The sequence below is a fragment of the Mauremys reevesii genome, linkage group 1 (genome assembly GCF_016161935.1).
Source record: "Mauremys reevesii isolate NIE-2019 linkage group 1, ASM1616193v1, whole genome shotgun sequence".
In the NCBI taxonomy this organism is placed as follows: domain Eukaryota; kingdom Metazoa; phylum Chordata; order Testudines; family Geoemydidae; genus Mauremys; species Mauremys reevesii.
This window is the reverse complement of record NC_052623.1, coordinates 267,832,541-267,849,690: the sequence shown is the minus strand read 5'-3', so window position 1 is coordinate 267,849,690 and position 17,150 is coordinate 267,832,541. Positions and strand designations below refer to the sequence as shown.

The window sequence follows — 17,150 nt, the reverse complement described above, 5'->3', positions numbered from 1 at the left end:
TTTATTGTAACTTGATGTCAGCTGCAGTCCGGTCTCTCTCATGCCCAATCTTGAATGTTAATTTGATTGTTGAATGCACAGTAGCATGTGCTGCCCCGTCTCACCTGGTGCTTGCTGTTCTGTTCCATATACCAGCTGAAGAGCCCTTGTTGATACAGTGTTAACATCTATTAATGTTTGCATTGTTCTCGATCTGTAAATGTTTGTGGGAGTGTCAAATGAATCTCCTCCCTTCCCACTTCCTGAAACAACTTACTGTGTGGATTTCTCTCAACAACTGAAGGGTTAGTGGCTTTTGTGGGGGATCAGTGCTCTGTTTCACACCTTTGCTGGTCTCTGGACACATTCCTGTTGTATTAACGAAGACTTGAATTGAGAGATTCATATATTTGTGATGTTCAGACAGGATGCTAAGAGCTATGTTACTATTCTTAGTTTGTAAATTGTCCTTTTGATACCATCTTGTTTTCTTTTGTAGGTATAAATAAAAACACTGTTGTCAATAACATGTGAGAACTTGTTTTTGTTTCCAGACTGTAAATGGTTTTACCCCCATTCTCCACTTACTCCCTGTGGCAGGGCACCTCTTGCTGGTCGTCTCGGGAATTTTCTCTTTCCAGCCCAGAGAGCCCTCTACAGGCTGGTATCTCACCTGCTGCTGGCCCCTGTGCCTCCCAGACCCCAGTGCCCTTTGCCCAGGGGTTCTGCCCACCACAGTACCCCCTTGCTCTGGGTCTCCCCTCCCAGGGGAACCCCCAACCCTCTAAATGCAGCTTGCCTCAGTGGCTACTGCCAGTCATCATCTAGCCCCCGCTTTCTGGGGCAGACGTCAGTCTGTAAACCACTCATCATCGGCAAGGGGGGTTGGACCAGCTGCCTTTGCCTATCTCTGGGCTGCCCCTCTGCAGCCCTAGTACCCTTTTGTGGGCCCTCAACTCAGCCTGCAGCCTGGGACTTTGCTAGGCCGGAGCTCCCCAGCTCCCTCTGCTCTTCCCCAGCACTGCTCCACCCTAGGTACCCTCAGCTTCCTAGGCAGCCAGGTCCTTCTCTAGAAGCTAGAGAGTGTCCTTGTCTGTGGCCCTCAGCTCTCTTATAGGGCCAGCTGTGGCCTGATAGGCGCGTGCCCCCACCTTTGGCTGCTTCCCCCAGTCAGCCTAGCCTTTTTCTAGCCACAGTCCTCTCCCAGGGCTGTTTTAAGCCCTTCAGGGCAGGAGTGGGGTGACCACCCTGCTACACCCCCATTTTATATAACAAAAAATAATCCAGGGAATAGTCACGTCTGTCAGCAACCAAATATATTTTAATAAAAATGCTCGCTATCAGTGGAACATCAGGGACTATGATCGAAAGGGGTTGAGTAGAGCAGAATGTTTGAATATTTACAATATTGAAAGATCTTCAGATGTCATCCGTGCCATTTTAATGGAAAGATGTTCCCTTAAAAATATTACAGGGCCTAGATAGACTGGGATATGGGGAATTGCACCTCTTTGATTACCAGTCCATATTGGCTTAAGTGGCAGTAATCACATGGCTGCAAGAACACTGCAAACAAATGGCAGTAATTGTAAGTGGTCTGTCTGCCACAGTTTTCCCAATATGAAATGGATTGGTGGTTTTTGGTGTTTTGGGTACCTGTTTGCTAAGAACTGAGTAACTGTTTTACAGCTGGCAGTCTTTGAAAGACTTAAAAATAGGCTGTGGAAACCAAACTTTTCTCTCCTTGAGATGATCCCTTAAAGGGTCAGGTTTGATGCAGATTTTGGAAGTGGGTTGGGGGAGGAAAAGAGAATAAAGCTTGCACTTCTGTATCTACTATGAGAATAGAGGACTTCAGTCACTAGCCAGAACCATTCACCAGTACAAAATTCACTTAAGCAAAAACACTAGCACACATTTAAGGAAAAGCCCTACGCAGATCAAGAGCTTATCAGCCATCCAAGCCTCACTATATTACTGGCGCTGAGTTGAGATTCTTAGCTGAGCCATTTTTGTCAATGTGGGGCAGAAGAAAGCTGTGATCTTGGAACTGCATCTGCAGGAACTTCTTGGGTTGTGTGGTGCTGTTTTCAGACTGGCATTGGGAGGCTTAACTTCTTTCCCTTCAGGACTGTGCAAGGAAGAGGAAGAAAGCATAGTGAATGAAATGAGGAAATTCACTGTTTCACGTCCCCAGTAAAGTCCCTGTGCCTGCTCTCTAAAGCATAACATTGTCATCTGCAAGGTTAACAGCTCACAACTAATTAGAATGGATGTCGCCAGGGGATTATTGGTGGCAGAGGTGTGCCAGGGAGAGAGAGCTACTTTTAAGTCTCACATGACTTTAGTGCAGGTAGAGCATCCTTAACACCATCTTGTTCCTTATTCACAGCTCTAGAGCCTGCTTATCTTCAAGAGCCAAATGCCTTGTCTGGAGTTTAGTGCCATATGCTAACAACACTAGAGGATGCAATCTGTATTGCCAAGTTCTTGGATGTCACCCTTTTTAAGGGTCTTGAAGAACTGTGCAGGCTTAGTGGGATTAATGTGTGCAAAACAGGAGCTTTGGGAAGAGGGAGACATTCATATTCAGTTCTTGGTTGAAAACAGCTGGTGCAACATGGGCAGGGGGCCCTAGAAATGGAGGAATGCTCTTCATGAAAATGAGTCATTCAGAATTAACCTTCTCTGTCTTTCATAGCCATCTGGGTCATGTGTGGGTTCACTCTCTTCACTTATGAAATCCTTATTTTTTCTTGATGAGTGTAAAACTGTGCAATACGTGGTCAGGGATCAAACTTTGGACCACTGAGTGGTGCTACTGGGACTGTAGCCTGAACTCTACCAAAAAGCGTGTGTGTCCGCTAAGTATTTCACAACTTGCTTCTAAATGTGCAGCATCAGTTTGGGTTTGCCATCTCATTCTTGAGTTGGATAATGAAACGACTATTGTGGCTGGCTGTCCTCCACTCAAGGTACAAGTGTGGTGATAGCATATATTAAAGGGAGAGCTGGTGCTGACGCTTCGTTATGGTTTCCTAACACTTTCCTTTATAAAGCCCCTGTTTTCAGAAGTTTCCAAAACTAGTCATTCAAGCTAGAGGTTCCCGTGCCTTAGGCTGACTTTTGGGAAAGTGTCAGTGAAAACACTTGAGACATTTCTGAAAATGAGATTTGGAGATGGTGCATTGTTTTGCCCATGTTTAACTTAAAACAAATTCTTGCAGCTGTTTCATTGAGAATCTCTACTGTCTCCGTGCTTTGGTGCAGGGACTTGAAAATTGGCAAAGGCAGTGGTTGCCTTTATATAAGGGATGTGCTTTTTGCGATTTCCATGAAAATCCACCCACATTTGACTGAACTTTGTTTGAAAATCTGTTTCCATATGCTCTGTAGAGACTTGCTAAGAGTTTTACAGTTAGACTCTCCTGAAGATTCAGTCTACTGGGCATTCCTCAGGAGTTGGGCAGGACCTTCCTTGCAATTAAAAGTTATGGGGAGCTTTTCTGCACTGAGATATGGGAGGCTGTCTCTTAGGGCAAGTCTGTACTTCAAACGCTGTCGTGGTGCAGCTGTGTTGCTGTAGTGCTTCAGTGAAGATGTACGCCAATGTAGTTAATCCACCTCTGCAAGAGGCAGTAGCTATGTCGACAGGAAAAGCCCTCCTATCGACATAGTGCTGTGTATACGATGGGCTGGGTTTGTATAACTGCATTGCTCAAAGGGGTGGGTTTTTCACACCTCTGAGCCACACAGTTATACCTATGTAAGTTTATAGTGTAGACCTGGCCTTATGCTTTTGTATTTCCCTTGCTGATACCTGAGCAGTGTGGAGAAGAAGAAACAGCCTGATTGAAACAGAGGGTGGAGGAATCAAGGCAGGGGGGCAGAAACTGCAGTAGGGAACAGAGAGGCTGTAATGGAACAGGCAGAAGGAGGGGATGGTGAAAAAGGGGTCTGAAACCACTGAATACACTCTTCCAAAGCCTAGAATGGAACTTACAGTTGGAGAGTTTCAACATTCCTCTGCTGTTCAACAAATAGCTGTGAAACACACTGGCAACGTGTCTCATCCCCCTCTAGTGGCTTGCCCTCATAAAATGACAAGAGGCAGAATTTGCTGAGGATTTAAAGGTCTCTCCCTTGCTGATGACACTGGGTGGGGTGGGGGGTGGTCAGCATGGTTCCATATAAATTCCCCCCCCCAAAACCTAGGAAACTTCACATTGAGGTTGCAAAGTCAAGCACTCAAAAGTTAAGAAATACCTGTATTAGAGTTCTCTATACAACTTTAATTTGGCCACCTTGTACATATGCATTATGTGATGGTCTTTAATTACATGATCACATAGATGGGTTCTTTTTCCACAGGACCCCTGCCTCAGTACACAGGATGAACCTACTCTGGGAAGGAACCAGGATTGTGAAGGAGGCTGTGGGCTTGCAGGACCCCTGCCTCATTTCTTGCAGTACTTGGAAGGTACTTGATGAATGAGGCAAGAAACTTGAGCAAGAGAAAGGATGGTCTTCTGGTTTAGGCAGTTAAGTGACGCCTGGATAGTTGGATTCTATCCCTGCCTCTGCCAGAGTTCCTATATGATGTCAGGCAGGTCACTTAATCTGCATTTCAGGTGGCCACTGTTTGGGTTTCTCATTGTCTGCCCAGCTTGAGACCTTTGGTTCTGATTTGCAGAAGTATTTATCATTCACAACTCCACTAGCTCTGCTCTGAACATAACATGCTATAAAAATGCAGAGTCCTTTGAAAAGTCAGGCCAGAAGCATCTCTGTGTAGAAACCCAACATTAGTTGACATGTAACAATTTTGGCCTTAATTTTTCTGTGCCTCATTTTCTCCATGTTTGAAATGCGGATACTTGCCCCCCTCATGGGGGAATTGAAGATAATGTTTGTGAAGCACTTAAATATTGCAGTGATGAATACCATAGAAAAGTCCATGAGGACATTAATTGTATATGCAGAGCAGGATTTAGACAAAGTACAGCAGTGGTCAGCAGCCAGTTGATCGCTATCGACTGGTCGATCCTGGAGACTCTGACAGTCGATCACTAAAAGTCTGGCGGTGTAGTGGGGCTAAGGACAGAAAGCACCGCCCTCACAGATCCCATTGGCTGGGAATGGGGAACTGCGGCCAATGGGAGCTGCAGGAGTGGTGCTTGTAGGCAGGAGCAGAACATGGGCAACAGGGGCGGGCTGACTGCTTCTGGGAGCCCTGAGCCCTCTTCCGGAGTTCGCACTCCACACCCCCTCCTGCACCCCAACACTCTGCCCCAACTCGGAGTCCTGTCCTGTACCCAACCTCCCACCCAGAGCTTTCACCCCTTCCTATATGCCAACCACCTGCCCTGGGCTCAGCCTGGAGCCCCCTCCCACATTCCAAACCCCTTGGCCGCAGCCCAGAGCCTGCACCCTAACCCCCTTGCCTCAGCCCAGTGAAAGTGAGTGAGGGTGGTGGAGAGCAAGTGATGGAGGGAGGGCACAGGCGGCAGGTTTGTATAATTTTTGGTGGTTCTCTCCCGCCCTGTAAGCCGTTATAAAATGAAGCTACAACGCGTTGGCACCACAAGATTACAAGGGTCAATTAAAAGTGGAAAGTCAGAAGCAGTACTTGCCTTCTTCAATATACGGTATTATATTTTGTTGCACCTGTTGTGACAAAGTGGGAATGTTCTTAATGTTTTCTCTGAATACTGTGTGGGTGCCTCAGTTTCCCCTGCAAGGTGCCAACTGAAGGTGTTGGGGACAAAGAGATCAGGTGGCCTCCTTGTGTCTCGATTCCGGACAAAGGCCAGAGGAGGGAGTGTCAGTTTGGAGCTGGCTGGGGAAATGGGGAAAGGCCCAGAACTTGGGTCTAGGCTCCCCACCCTCCAAGATGGACCTGACTGAGGGGTCCTGTTTTCTGTACCTACAAGCTCTGTTTTAGACTGTGATCCTTTCGTCTAATAAACCTTCTGTTTTACCGGCTGGCTGAGAGTCATATCTGACTGCGGAGTTGGGGTGCAGGGACCTCTGGTTGCCCCAGGACCTGCCTGGGCACACTCGCTGCAGAAAGCGCACAGTGTGGAAGGGGATGCTGAATGCTCTGAGGTCAGACCCAGGAAGGTGTAAGCTTCTTGCCCTGGAGACAGTATGCTCAGAGAGAGGAGGCTCCCCCAGAGTCCTGACTGGCTTTGTATGGAGTTGTTCCAAAGCATCCCAGCATCCCCTTCCACACCATGCGCTTCCCGGAAGTCTGCACAGGCACTGACACTCCCTCCTCTGGCCTTTGTCTCTTTTCCAGGCATTAGGAGGCCACCTGATCTCTTTGTTCTCCAACACCTTCAGTTAGCACCTTGTAGGAGAGCGGCCCAGGCCATCAGTTGCTCGGAGACAGGGTTTCAGCCATTCTCTGTGCAGACGGCATCACACTGGCACTCTAGGGCTCTACAACAATCACACCCCCTTATCCCACCATCTAGATCCTTGAGAAATGCATAGGGGAAACTGAGGCAACCACACAGTATTCAGAGAAAACATTAAGAACATTCCCATTTGTAACACCTGTATATGACTAGTTATATACTTTAAAGGGTGTAAAATAATCAAGTATTGTGCTAAACACAATGATACTCCAAACTGACCACCAAATTTAAGTTGCACGTTTTTCCCTTCAAGTGAGGGCTCTGGGGTGGGGCTGGGGATGAGGGGTTCACAGTGCAGGAGGGTGCTCAGGGTTGGGGTGCTGGGGGTGCAGGCTCTGGGGTGGGACAAGGCTGGGGATAAGGAACTTGGGATGCAGACAGGCTGCCCCAGGGCTATGGCCAGAGAGGACTCCCCCCACCCCTTACTGGCAGCAGCAAGCTCCAGGGGAGGGCCCCTCCTTTCTCCCCTCCCCCGCAGCACACTCACTCTGCTCCACAGTCACTGCACATGCTCCTAGGGACTCTCTCAGATCCAGAAAGCCCACTCGCCTCCCTTATGGTAGGTACCGGGGGGGGGGGGCGGTTGCCATCACGTGTGACCTCCCCTGCTGCTGCCCCTCACCATAGCCTCACTGGGGATGGGGCTGCCCCTTGCCCGGCATGGGGCAGGAGTGGGGACTGCAGGGTGGTGGCTGGGGTGGGGGGTAGGGTGTCACAAAATTCACCCAAGCCCCAGCTGTTCAGGTCTAGGAAGCTCCCCTCCTCCATCTCCCCTGTGCTGGGTGGGTGCTGGGGAGCGGGGGTGGGACGGGACTGCCAGCACATGTGGCTTCCTTCCTCCCCTGCTGCCCCTCACCCTTGTCTCACTGGGGATGGGGCTGCCCCTTGCCCAGCATTGGGCAGGAGTGGGGGCTGTGGGGGGAGGGGGTGGATCACAGGGTCAAACCTCACCGAAGCCCCAGCAGCTGCTCAGGTGAGTGAGGTCCACCCCAGATGTCCATCTCCTGGCCGGAAGTCCCCGTGGCATCTCCTCCATGTGGGTGCTGGGGGGGTGGGGGAGAGAGCTCCCAAACACGTGTGTGCCTCCCCTCCCCCGGTGCTCCAAGAGGCTGCCGGCCGCTGATCTCTATAGCCTTAGGCAGAAGCAGCACAAGCAAGGGAGAGAGGCACCGGCTGTTTTCTTTCAGGCAGGGAAGCTCCGAGGCGGGGGAGGGCCCGCTCCAGGCAGGGCCAGGGGAGAAACCTAGCTCCAAATACTGGTGGAGCACAACCCTCAGCCTTGAATATTCCTGGTGCTCGAGCACCTTGAGCCCATATAACCTGCCGCCCCTGAGGGCGGGGGGAATGGAGTGGGTGGGGTAGGTCCTCGGGGAAGGGGCGGGGTAGATCCTGAGTTGCATTTAAATTCAAAATTATTTTGTGCATAAAAGGGTTGGAGACCACTGATGTACTGTAAATAGGACCTGGAGTCACATACTGTATGAGGAGGAGCAAACAAAACAGTGAATAGCTTCTCTTTCAGTGAGCACTATCCTTCCTTTTGCACTGACTGAGGGAGAGGTCCTATGTTGGGGGGATGGAGCATGTGATCGTGTAATTAAAGACTGTCACAATGAATTTGCACAAGGGGGTTGAATTAGGTTGCACAAGCAAACTTCATTCTGGCATTTGTGATTTTTTTGGGGGTGCTTAACTTTGCAACCGTAATGTTTTAAACATTGTTTTATATGTAAGCGTAGCCCTTGAAAGACTGAAGAGGGGTGAAAACAAATGCACTCTGCTACAATACCCATTTTTAAGGGTAGTTATGAAGATGGTCAAATGCCTAGCTTCCATCCCCACCCTAGCCTGCTTATGGAGGTGAGACGAATATACCCCTTCTCTTCCTGCTTTCACCCTCAGTCCAGCTCCCTACCTACCTTTAGTGACGTAGAGATAGAAGAAATCACAGTAGAAGATGGTCTGTACCACCCCAGAAACCACGGCAATCTGGTCATAGAAATTTTCTGTGTGGTAGCGCCAGATCCAGTTGGCAAGGTAGAGCGCACGATAGAGACCCAGGAAGAAGAGGTAGTGGGTTGTGATAGTCTCTGCCTCCCCTGTCTTACTGATCATGAAGAGCTGAGGAAGGATGGCTACTGATTCCAGGTAGATGGAGAAGGTCCAGAGGATCTGTGGGAAGAGGGAAACAATTCAGAGGAGAATCTTACTGGCCAATTAATTTCAGTAGCCTTTAAAGGCTTCACTCTGGAATCAGAGCCTGTTGTGCTGATGCACAGTACAAACTGTCCCTGCCCCAAAGAGCTTTCAACCTATTTTAAGACCAGAAGTAACAAGTAAGTATAGCAAGTAATAGGGGGAAAGGGAGGATGAGGGTAACAGTGCTACTTTGTTTGCATAGGCCGACAATGCCCAATCTGATGGTTCTGAATCATTTAGATCTTCGGGTGGGAGAAGGAGAGTGTTTAAGTACATAACTCAGCTGTTCCTACCGGCCCTTTACCTAATCAGACGTGCCCTGTTGATTGCAGGTCCCAGTCTCATTTCACTTCTTTGTGAAGGGGGGAGGCTTAATCCTGAAAACCAGTATACCAGGGGTTGGCAACCGTTCAGAAGTGGTGTGCTGAGTCTTCATTTATTCACTCTAATTTAAGGTTTCACGTGCCGGTGATACATTTTAACGTTTTTAGAAGGTCTTTCTCTACAAGTCTATAAACTATTGTTGTATGTAAAGTAAACAAGTTTTAAAAAATATTTAAGAAGCTTCATTTAAAATTAAATTAAAATGCAGATCTTACCAGTTTAGTGCAGTGGTTCTTAACCTGGGGTGCACACACCCCCTGGGGCAGGACTGGTGCAAGGATATTTTGTGCCCTAGGTGAAACGTCCACCTTGAGCCCCCTCCCCTTGCACATGGGTTCGTTGAGGGGCAAATCCCAATGGGCCTTTATAGACCCCAGGGGCCAGCCGTGCCCAGGGGCTGCTCCCCAGACCAGGTTCTCCCCTCCTCACCCCCTGAACTCCCCTGGAGAGTGCACAGCCCCCCCGTGAGCCCTCCCCTCCGCTCCCCTCCCCTCCCCACCCCACCCCGGCGGCCCCCGCCCCGAGTCCACTCACTGGCTTTGCCGGGCTTGGGCCGCTGCAGCAGCTCAGCAGGGAGGAGCTGCCTTCCGGAGGCACCAGAGAGGCAGATCGTCCCGCTTGTGGCAGCAGCGAGCCCCAGCCATGGAGGAGCTGGTGCAGAGCAGGGGGGCAGCAGCCCTGCAAAGGCAGCGGCGCCGCTCGCGGGGAGCAGCTGCGCCCCCCCACCCCTCCTGCCCAGGCTGCGGCCTGGCACCCCTCCAGGGGGCTGCGGCCCGGCGCACCCCCCGGGGGCTCCTGCAGGCTGCAGTGGATGTATGTGGGTGCCAGCCCCCATGCGCCCCCCCAGCTCCCTCCTTGCCTAGGGTTACCTTATTTCAACAATCAAAAAAGAGGGGAGAGCCCTGCCCTAGTCCCGCCCCCATCCACTCCCTCCCACTTCCCACCCCGATTGCCCCGGTCAGAACTCCCAACCCCCCCACCGCTCCTTGTCCCCTAACTGCCCCCTTCTGGGACCCCTGCCCCTAACTGCCCCCCAGAACCCCACCCTCTACCTAAGCCTCCCTGCTCCTTGTCCCGATTGCCCCCTCCTGAAACCCCCCCCCACCCTGACTGCGCCAACCCTTATCCACACCCCTGCCCCCAGACAGACCCCTGGGGACTCCCACGCCCCATCCAACCACTCCCCGCCGCCTGACAGGACCCCCAGAACTCCTGACCCATCCAACCCTCCCCCTGCTCCCTGACTGCCCCCCAGGACTCCCCTTACCATGCCCATGCCAGTCAGATGCTGGCTCCACATGGAGGCAAAACTCCATGTGGAGTGCTGAGGCAGCGGGACGTGGGGAGCTGCGGGAGGGGCAGTGGCGGCTCACACTTCTGGGAGCTGCAGAACCCGAGCATGGTGAAAGGGGAGCCGGAGGGGTGCGCCTGCCTGGGCTGTGGCCCGGTGCCCCCCCCAGGGGGGCTCCTGCAGTGGATGCATGCAGGCGGCGCCCCCCGTGTGCCCCCCCCGGTTCCCCCCTCGCCGTGCTCAGGCTCTGCGGCTCCCGGGAGTGTGAGCCGCCGTCGCCTCTCCCACAGCAGGCTCAGGGCCCCACGCCCCGGTGGCTCACACTCCCGGGAGCCGCAGAACCCGAGCGCGGGGAGCCGGGGGGGCGCTCCTGCTGCCAGTCTGGGGTCCCATTCACTCAGCTGGCCGTGCGCTGAGTGGGGCCAGTGGCCAGGACCCCAGCTGGCAGCCATGTGCCAGGCAAAATCGGCTCATGTGCCAAAAGTGGCATGCGTGCCGTAGGTTGCCGACCCCTGCACTATACTCACTGGTTTTGGTTGGTTTCCTTGTTAGTAATATTAGCTGAAAGGCCAAAGATTGAATTGAGTTATGGAGAATGAACCTTTAGGTGTAGCTCTTCCAAGTCAGGACTGAGGCCTGAGTGAGGTGAGGCTGCAGAAACTTGAACAGCTGTTTGTCTTGTCTGTCAAAGAGTCTGTCTCCAAAGACTGCCAGTCTGGCCCCTTTCTTCACAAAATTTACTTCCATGCTCTGTTGATCATCTAAATCCCAACTAGTTTCCACTAAGTGGTTATCCCCTTCTTTTTCCCCCTCCCATCCCTTCAGTTTTTGTACTTCCTTACCTCTAAGGGGGTAAAGCTGTGGTTCTCCAGAAATGACAAGCCTGTGACGGGGACCAAGAGGAATTCCAGACGGAAGGAGTCATGCTCTCTGTCAAATGTTTTCTGGAATTTCACGTAGATCATATACACTGTGATGTAGGCGCACACCAAGAAAATGACCTGCAGAGGGGGGAAGTAGCAAAAAAGTTCTTTTGAAAGACATTTGTCTTACATCCTATTGTCTTCTCCACTTAAAAGGGACTGGCTTGCTTGCTTGCCTAATTCAAGTCCTGCTTTTAAGCTGCTGGTGGTGGGGAAGTTAGCGCTCTGGAGTGCCCTCTGGAAAACCCAGGATTGAGTCCCATCTCTGCTGCTCTCCCTCCTGGGGATGCTGCAATGGCTGGGCCACATGACCCTAGGACAGAGGTGGGCAAACTACGGCCCACGGGCCACATCTGGCCCACGGGACCATCCTGCCTGGCCCTTGAGCTCCTGGCCGGGGAGGCTCGCCCCCGGCCCCTCCCCTGCTGTCCCCCCTCCACTGCAGCCTCAGCTCGCCATGCCGCCAGCGCTCTGGGTGGCAGGGCTGCGAGCTCCTGCCGGGCAGTGTGGCGGTGTTGCTGGCTCCAGCTGGGCGAAGCAGCTGCCAGTCTTGCTGCTCTGAGCAGCATGGTAAGGGGGTGGGGAGTGGGGGAGTTAGATAAGGGGCAGGAGGTCCCTGGGGGCAGTCAGGGGACAGGGAGCAGGGGGCAGATGGATGCAGCGGAGGTTTTGGGGGGGGCAGTCAGGGGATGGGGAACAGGGGTGTTGGATAGGTGTGTGAGTCCTGGGGGGCCTGTCAGGGGGCAGGGTTGTGGATAGGGGTCAGCGCAGTCAGGGGACCGGGAGCAGGAGGGTTGGATGGGGGTGGAGTCCGGGGGGGTGGTGGTTAGGGGTAGGGGGTCCAGGGAGGGGGAAGTCAGGGGACAAGGAGCAGTGGGGGTTGGATAGGTCGGAGGTTCTGAGGGGGGCGGGGAGAGGGGACTGGGGCCAGGTTGTTTGAGGAGGCACAGCCTTCCCTGCCTGGCCCTCCATACAGTTTCGGAACCCCGATGTGGCCCTTGGGCCAAAAAGTTTGCCCACCGCTGCCCTAGGAGTTCCTGCTCCTGTACTGCCGTGTAGAAGCCCCAAGTCTTTTCTCTTGCAACTTTTGTCTTGACAGGGGGCGTTGGCCCTGTGCCTACTGTGCAGGACACCCAGGTTTGATCCCAGTCTCCTGCTTCAGGATTTGGCAGGCACTAGTGGGGCAGTGGAATCAACTTGTTGGAGCTGCTGTGGTGAGTGGGCTGTTGTTGTTTGTCTCTGGTCAATGGAGGAATAGTAGATCTAAAGGACAGTCTTATCCCTCCCCCGCCAAAGGGGAGTTTACTGTAATTTGGGGAGTCTTGTAGAAAGCTCCCCCCAAAATTTAAAATCCCGATTTGGTGAATGTCTATCATCAACTTCCCCAAGTAACTACAATGAAACGCCTATGGGGTTGCTTGCAGTGGGGCTCCTGCAGCGTCTCCCTGCCGTTACCTTCATCACGGTGTTATAGAGTGAGATGAAGGTGGTGAACAGGTCAAGATAGCGGGTCGTGAAGACAAGAGTGAAAAGGATCTGGCTCTTCCCGGAGATACCTACACATCGGGGAAGGAACAGGAGATAAGACAAGTAAGAGAGGAAAGGTTTGGAGACATACACAGCTATTGAAAACTCCACGTGCATATGCCCCCTCATCTTGTATCAAGGTATCTTCTCCTAGTAACAATTCAGGACAAAAAATCCATCAGCCTTGTTACCTGGTTCTGTTGTTGTTTGTAGGACAATAGCTGTTATACAAAGTGGGCGGTCAGCCACTCCTTCAAGTGGGAACGCAGCTACACGTGCAGCCAAATTAGTTTACAGAACTAAAATGCAAAATTGATTTGGAAAGTAAATAGCTATTGCCATTAATATCCTACCAGACCCATGTCTTCCCCCTCTGCCTAACTAGCATGCTGGAGCTCATGTTTGGCTGAGCTGTGCATGGCCCAGTAACTGGCCACTTTGCCCTGACCTATATCTTCCCTGAACTAGGGGAGTGCTCAGAGCATCATTAACCACCCTGTGCTAGATCAAAGCAGTGCAGGGGCTGAGTTACGCTGAATACACAGGGAGGCGAGATGATGGGAGGATTTTGTTGCAATAGAGCCCATGTGTTTAAAAACCGTTTATCTTGGGCTGCGTTAAGTGAACTTGGCACAGGCAAAACAAGCCAGATTGACAGAACAGGTCTTGTGTGGGCAGTGGCAGTGCAGGATTCCCCTGACACCACCTCAGCATGCACCGGGCTTGCCTTGCATGGCTCAGCTCTGGGTGAGAGGGTGGTCATTTTCCACGCCCCATTCAATCCTGGTTCTCCTGAGCATGCCTTTCTCCCCCGCCCCCATCTTGTTCGCACTGATGATATTTTGTGCAATGTCTGCCTCAGGAGCAAGCTGGCTGAGAGATCAGGTCCCAGCCTGTAAATGGTAATAGCTTTCAGTCACCAGTGAACTTGGGGGCAAAGTTGAGGTACACCGATGAAGAGGCTGGAGTATGGAGGGAAACTGGCATTGTTTCCACCTATGATGTCCCTGCTGTGAAAGGATAATGGAAAAAAAGGCTCCAGGTGGCAGGGCTCTCAGTTCAGCTTCTTTCATCAGCCCAACAGTCACTCAGAAATTGTGTCAAGTATCAGGGGGTAGCCGTGTTAGTCTGTATCCACAAAAACAACAAGGAGTCCAGTGGCACCTTAAAGACTAACAGATTTATTTAGGCATAAGCTTTTGTGGGTAAAAACCCTCATTTCTTCAGATGCATGGAGTGAAAGTTACAGCTGCAGGCATTATATAATGACACATGAAGAGAAGGGAGTTACCTCACAAGTGGAGAACCAGTGTTGACAGAAATTGTGAACACTAAAACTGTTCCCTCTGCTAGGAACCAATGGCTTCTCCTTGCAGAGAGCAGCTCAGCAGGGGGTCTCCCTGTTCACTCCCATGGCCTAGCACTTAGAGATGGGGAAAGGACCCTATAGTTGAGTTCTGTTCCCAGCTCGGTCACTGACTCACTTGGTGACCTTGGCCAAATGACTTCACCCCTTTCTGCCGGGGTTTCCTCATTAGTAAAATGAAGATACCTCCCCGCCGCCAGAGGGTTGAGGCTAAAGGAAGGTTTGTAAAGTGCTTTGAGATGCTGAGAAGGTGCAGAGTATTATTACAGGTCCTCTGCATCATCTGGCCAGCAGATGTGGCCTAGGGGGAGGGACAGCCATTTATCTCCTGTAATGTTACACACCTGGAATTCAGTTGCCCTTTAGCGGGGATGCCTCATAGCCTCTCTTTGTTTCTTTTTCCTGGAAAGATTTTTACAGCTGCACACGTGCTAATCGCTCCCTGCCATTCTCCATCCCTTAATAACAACTCTCATGTTATCGGCACCCCAAGATAAGCACCTGTACTAAGAGCTGATGCTTTCTGCCACGTCACAACACCCTCCTCCCAATCACATCCCTGTCCCGCCCTCCAACGGAAATAATGTTGAGCCAGGATGGCTTTGTTGGCCCCTCTGTGCGGTGGAAGGGTTCTAACAGTGCAGCCCCCACAAAAGTGGGGGACACAAGTGGGGAAGGAGGAAGATGGGGGAAGAGGTAGTGAGATGGCAGGTGGGAGGGATGTAGAGAGGGAGATTTAATTCTCCCTAGGAACCCAGTTAGGGAGGGCACTGAGTGCCACTAACTCGCAAGCCATTGATTCTCCCCACTCACTGTCCCTTCCTTATCTCCACACTGTCTTCTTTCTCACAGCCAAAGCCACATGGGGCCCTCCTTCCCAAGCACCTGCGCATACACGCACGCACACACACACACAAAATTGTGGGGGAGAGAACTCACCAGCACAGGACTTGGATCTCCAGATCTTGACCAGTAATATGATCATAGCCAGCAAATGGGAGACATCTCCCAGGATCCGGAATATATTCATTGCTCCGAGAACTTCCCCGAGGCAAATTATTCAGTGCAGATTTGAAAAGGAAAGGGCTTGGGGAGTTCTGTTGGTTTCTCCCAAGAGATTCTCTCTGTTACCTGGTAAAACTCTGCAGTGAATCTTTTCCCTTGCCTGTCCCGAATCAGTTAAACTGTCTCTCCCAATTAAACTTTCTTTCTCTGTGGATATGGAGTCCCCTGTTCCTGTCTCCTGGCAGACGAGTTAACTCTCTCTTTCCTAGTATAAAAACTTTCTCCAGTGATATTCTTACCTCCAGAATGAACTGGTCCCCTCACTCCTCCTGGTATATTTAATCTCTGTTCTATCAGACACAATTTCTACCTACTCTATGATCTGCCTACGGCCCTTTTCCTCCTGTGTGCCAGTGCAAAGTCGGGGATTGTCCCCCAGAATGTCCCTCCCAGTCTGAGCCTGCTTAGCTGTCCCAGTGCAGGCTGGGTGACGTGGCTGCTGTCTGCATGGCAAGGGCGGAGGAGGAGGCGGGAGAAACTCAGCCGAGTTATTTTCTTTCTTTCTTTTTCCCCACTTGGTCTTCTCAAGTTACAACCCGAAACGTCCTTAAAGGGGAAAAGGCAGATGGAAATGATCAGCCCTTGTCAGAGGCATGGAGCCTTTAGTGATGGAAGAGATCCATTAGGTCACATCATGTTTCTACCCTGATCTGAGCAGGGCAGGTTGTTTCCTGCAATATAGTCCCTGGGGCTTTGTTCAGTCCCATTTTAAAGGCCTGCAGAGGTGGGTCTTGCCTGATTTCCCCCCTCTAACAGAAGTTGCAGGTGGGAAATATTTCTTGATATTCATGCATAATCCCCCTTTGCTCAATTTTGTCTCTTTAGTCACTTGTGGGCAGAGTGTTTAGAAGATGACAAGTGCAGTGTTACATCCCTGGTTGTTGTGGTTATTGTTTACTGTGCCTCATTGAAACCTCCTGATCTGGTGCTGCTGCCCCTCATAGAATCACAGGGTTAGAGGGACCACAAGGGTCATCTAGTCTAACCCCCTGCCAAGATGCAGGATTTGTTGTGTCTAAACCACTGACAGCGATCCAGCCTCCTTTTGAAAACCTCCAGTAAAGAAGCTTCCACAACCTCCCTAGGCTCCTGTTCCATTGTCCTACTGTTCTTACAGTTAGGAAGTGTTTCCTGAGTGTGACGGGGCGTGCATACCCCACACTGGGCAGGAAAGGGTTAACCCCATGCTATGGGTGGCGGAAGTCCCACCCCATAGACTGTGCTGGGCATGCACCAACTGCTGCCTCAGAATAAAAGGGAGCAGCCCAGCTCATTCTAGGCTGACTGCCAGAGAGGAAAGTCCTTTGGAAAAGGCTCCAGCTGAAGAGATGCCACAGTCCTTGCCTGCGGGAGCTGGAGATCCTGAGATTAGGACTGGAGAAGATCTGCGGCCAACAGAGCTTCAAGGAATTACCTGCACTGAGGAGCATGGAGACCTCAATGCCCCATGGACTACAGCTTCAGTAAGAATGGTCGGAAGCCACCCGGGGGGGGTAAGTGAGTGGTATCTCCCACCCGCATGAGGTCAGAGTGTTTCAGTAGGATTCCCCCTGACCCAGTGATGGACCCCCTCAGCCACTGTAAGGGCCCTGGGTTGGGGCCTGGTGGAGTCGGAAGGGCCCATGCTGCCTAGTGCCTGAGGGCTGCTGTAATTGGCTCTGGCCGCTAGGTCGTGCCACTTTCAGCATAAGGGAAGTCTGGTAGACTGTAACCGCAGTGGTATCACATCCCTGCCCCACCCAGGAGGATGGGGTATGCATACCACATGACATTGAGATTTAATCTAAATCTGCTATGCTGTAGTGTGAAACCATCGCCTCTTGTCCTGCCCTCTGTGGCAAGAGAGAACAACTTTTCTCCATCTTTTTTATGGCAGCCTTTCAAATATTTGAAGACCACTATATATTCCCCACCTTTAATCTCCTCTTTTCCAATCTGAACATACCCAGTTCCTTCAGCCTTTGCTCATATGGCTTGCATTCCATCCCCTTGAT

The 17,150-nt window shown here is 51.5% G+C and overlaps 1 protein-coding gene across 1 annotated transcript; it reads right to left on the bottom strand.

Moving 5' to 3' along the window:
* Window positions 1-1,304: 1,304 nt before the first annotated feature.
* Window positions 1,305-15,631, bottom strand: KDELR3 (KDEL endoplasmic reticulum protein retention receptor 3). The gene is made up of 5 exons (XM_039519667.1): window positions 15,031-15,631; window positions 12,654-12,754; window positions 11,118-11,276; window positions 8,321-8,573; window positions 1,305-2,110 (listed from the first exon to the last, which is right to left on the bottom strand). The coding sequence occupies exons 1-5, from the start codon at window positions 15,119-15,121 to the stop codon at window positions 2,070-2,072; spliced, it is 645 nt and encodes a 214-aa protein (XP_039375601.1). The 5' UTR covers window positions 15,122-15,631; the 3' UTR covers window positions 1,305-2,069.
* Window positions 15,632-17,150: the final 1,519 nt, after the last annotated feature.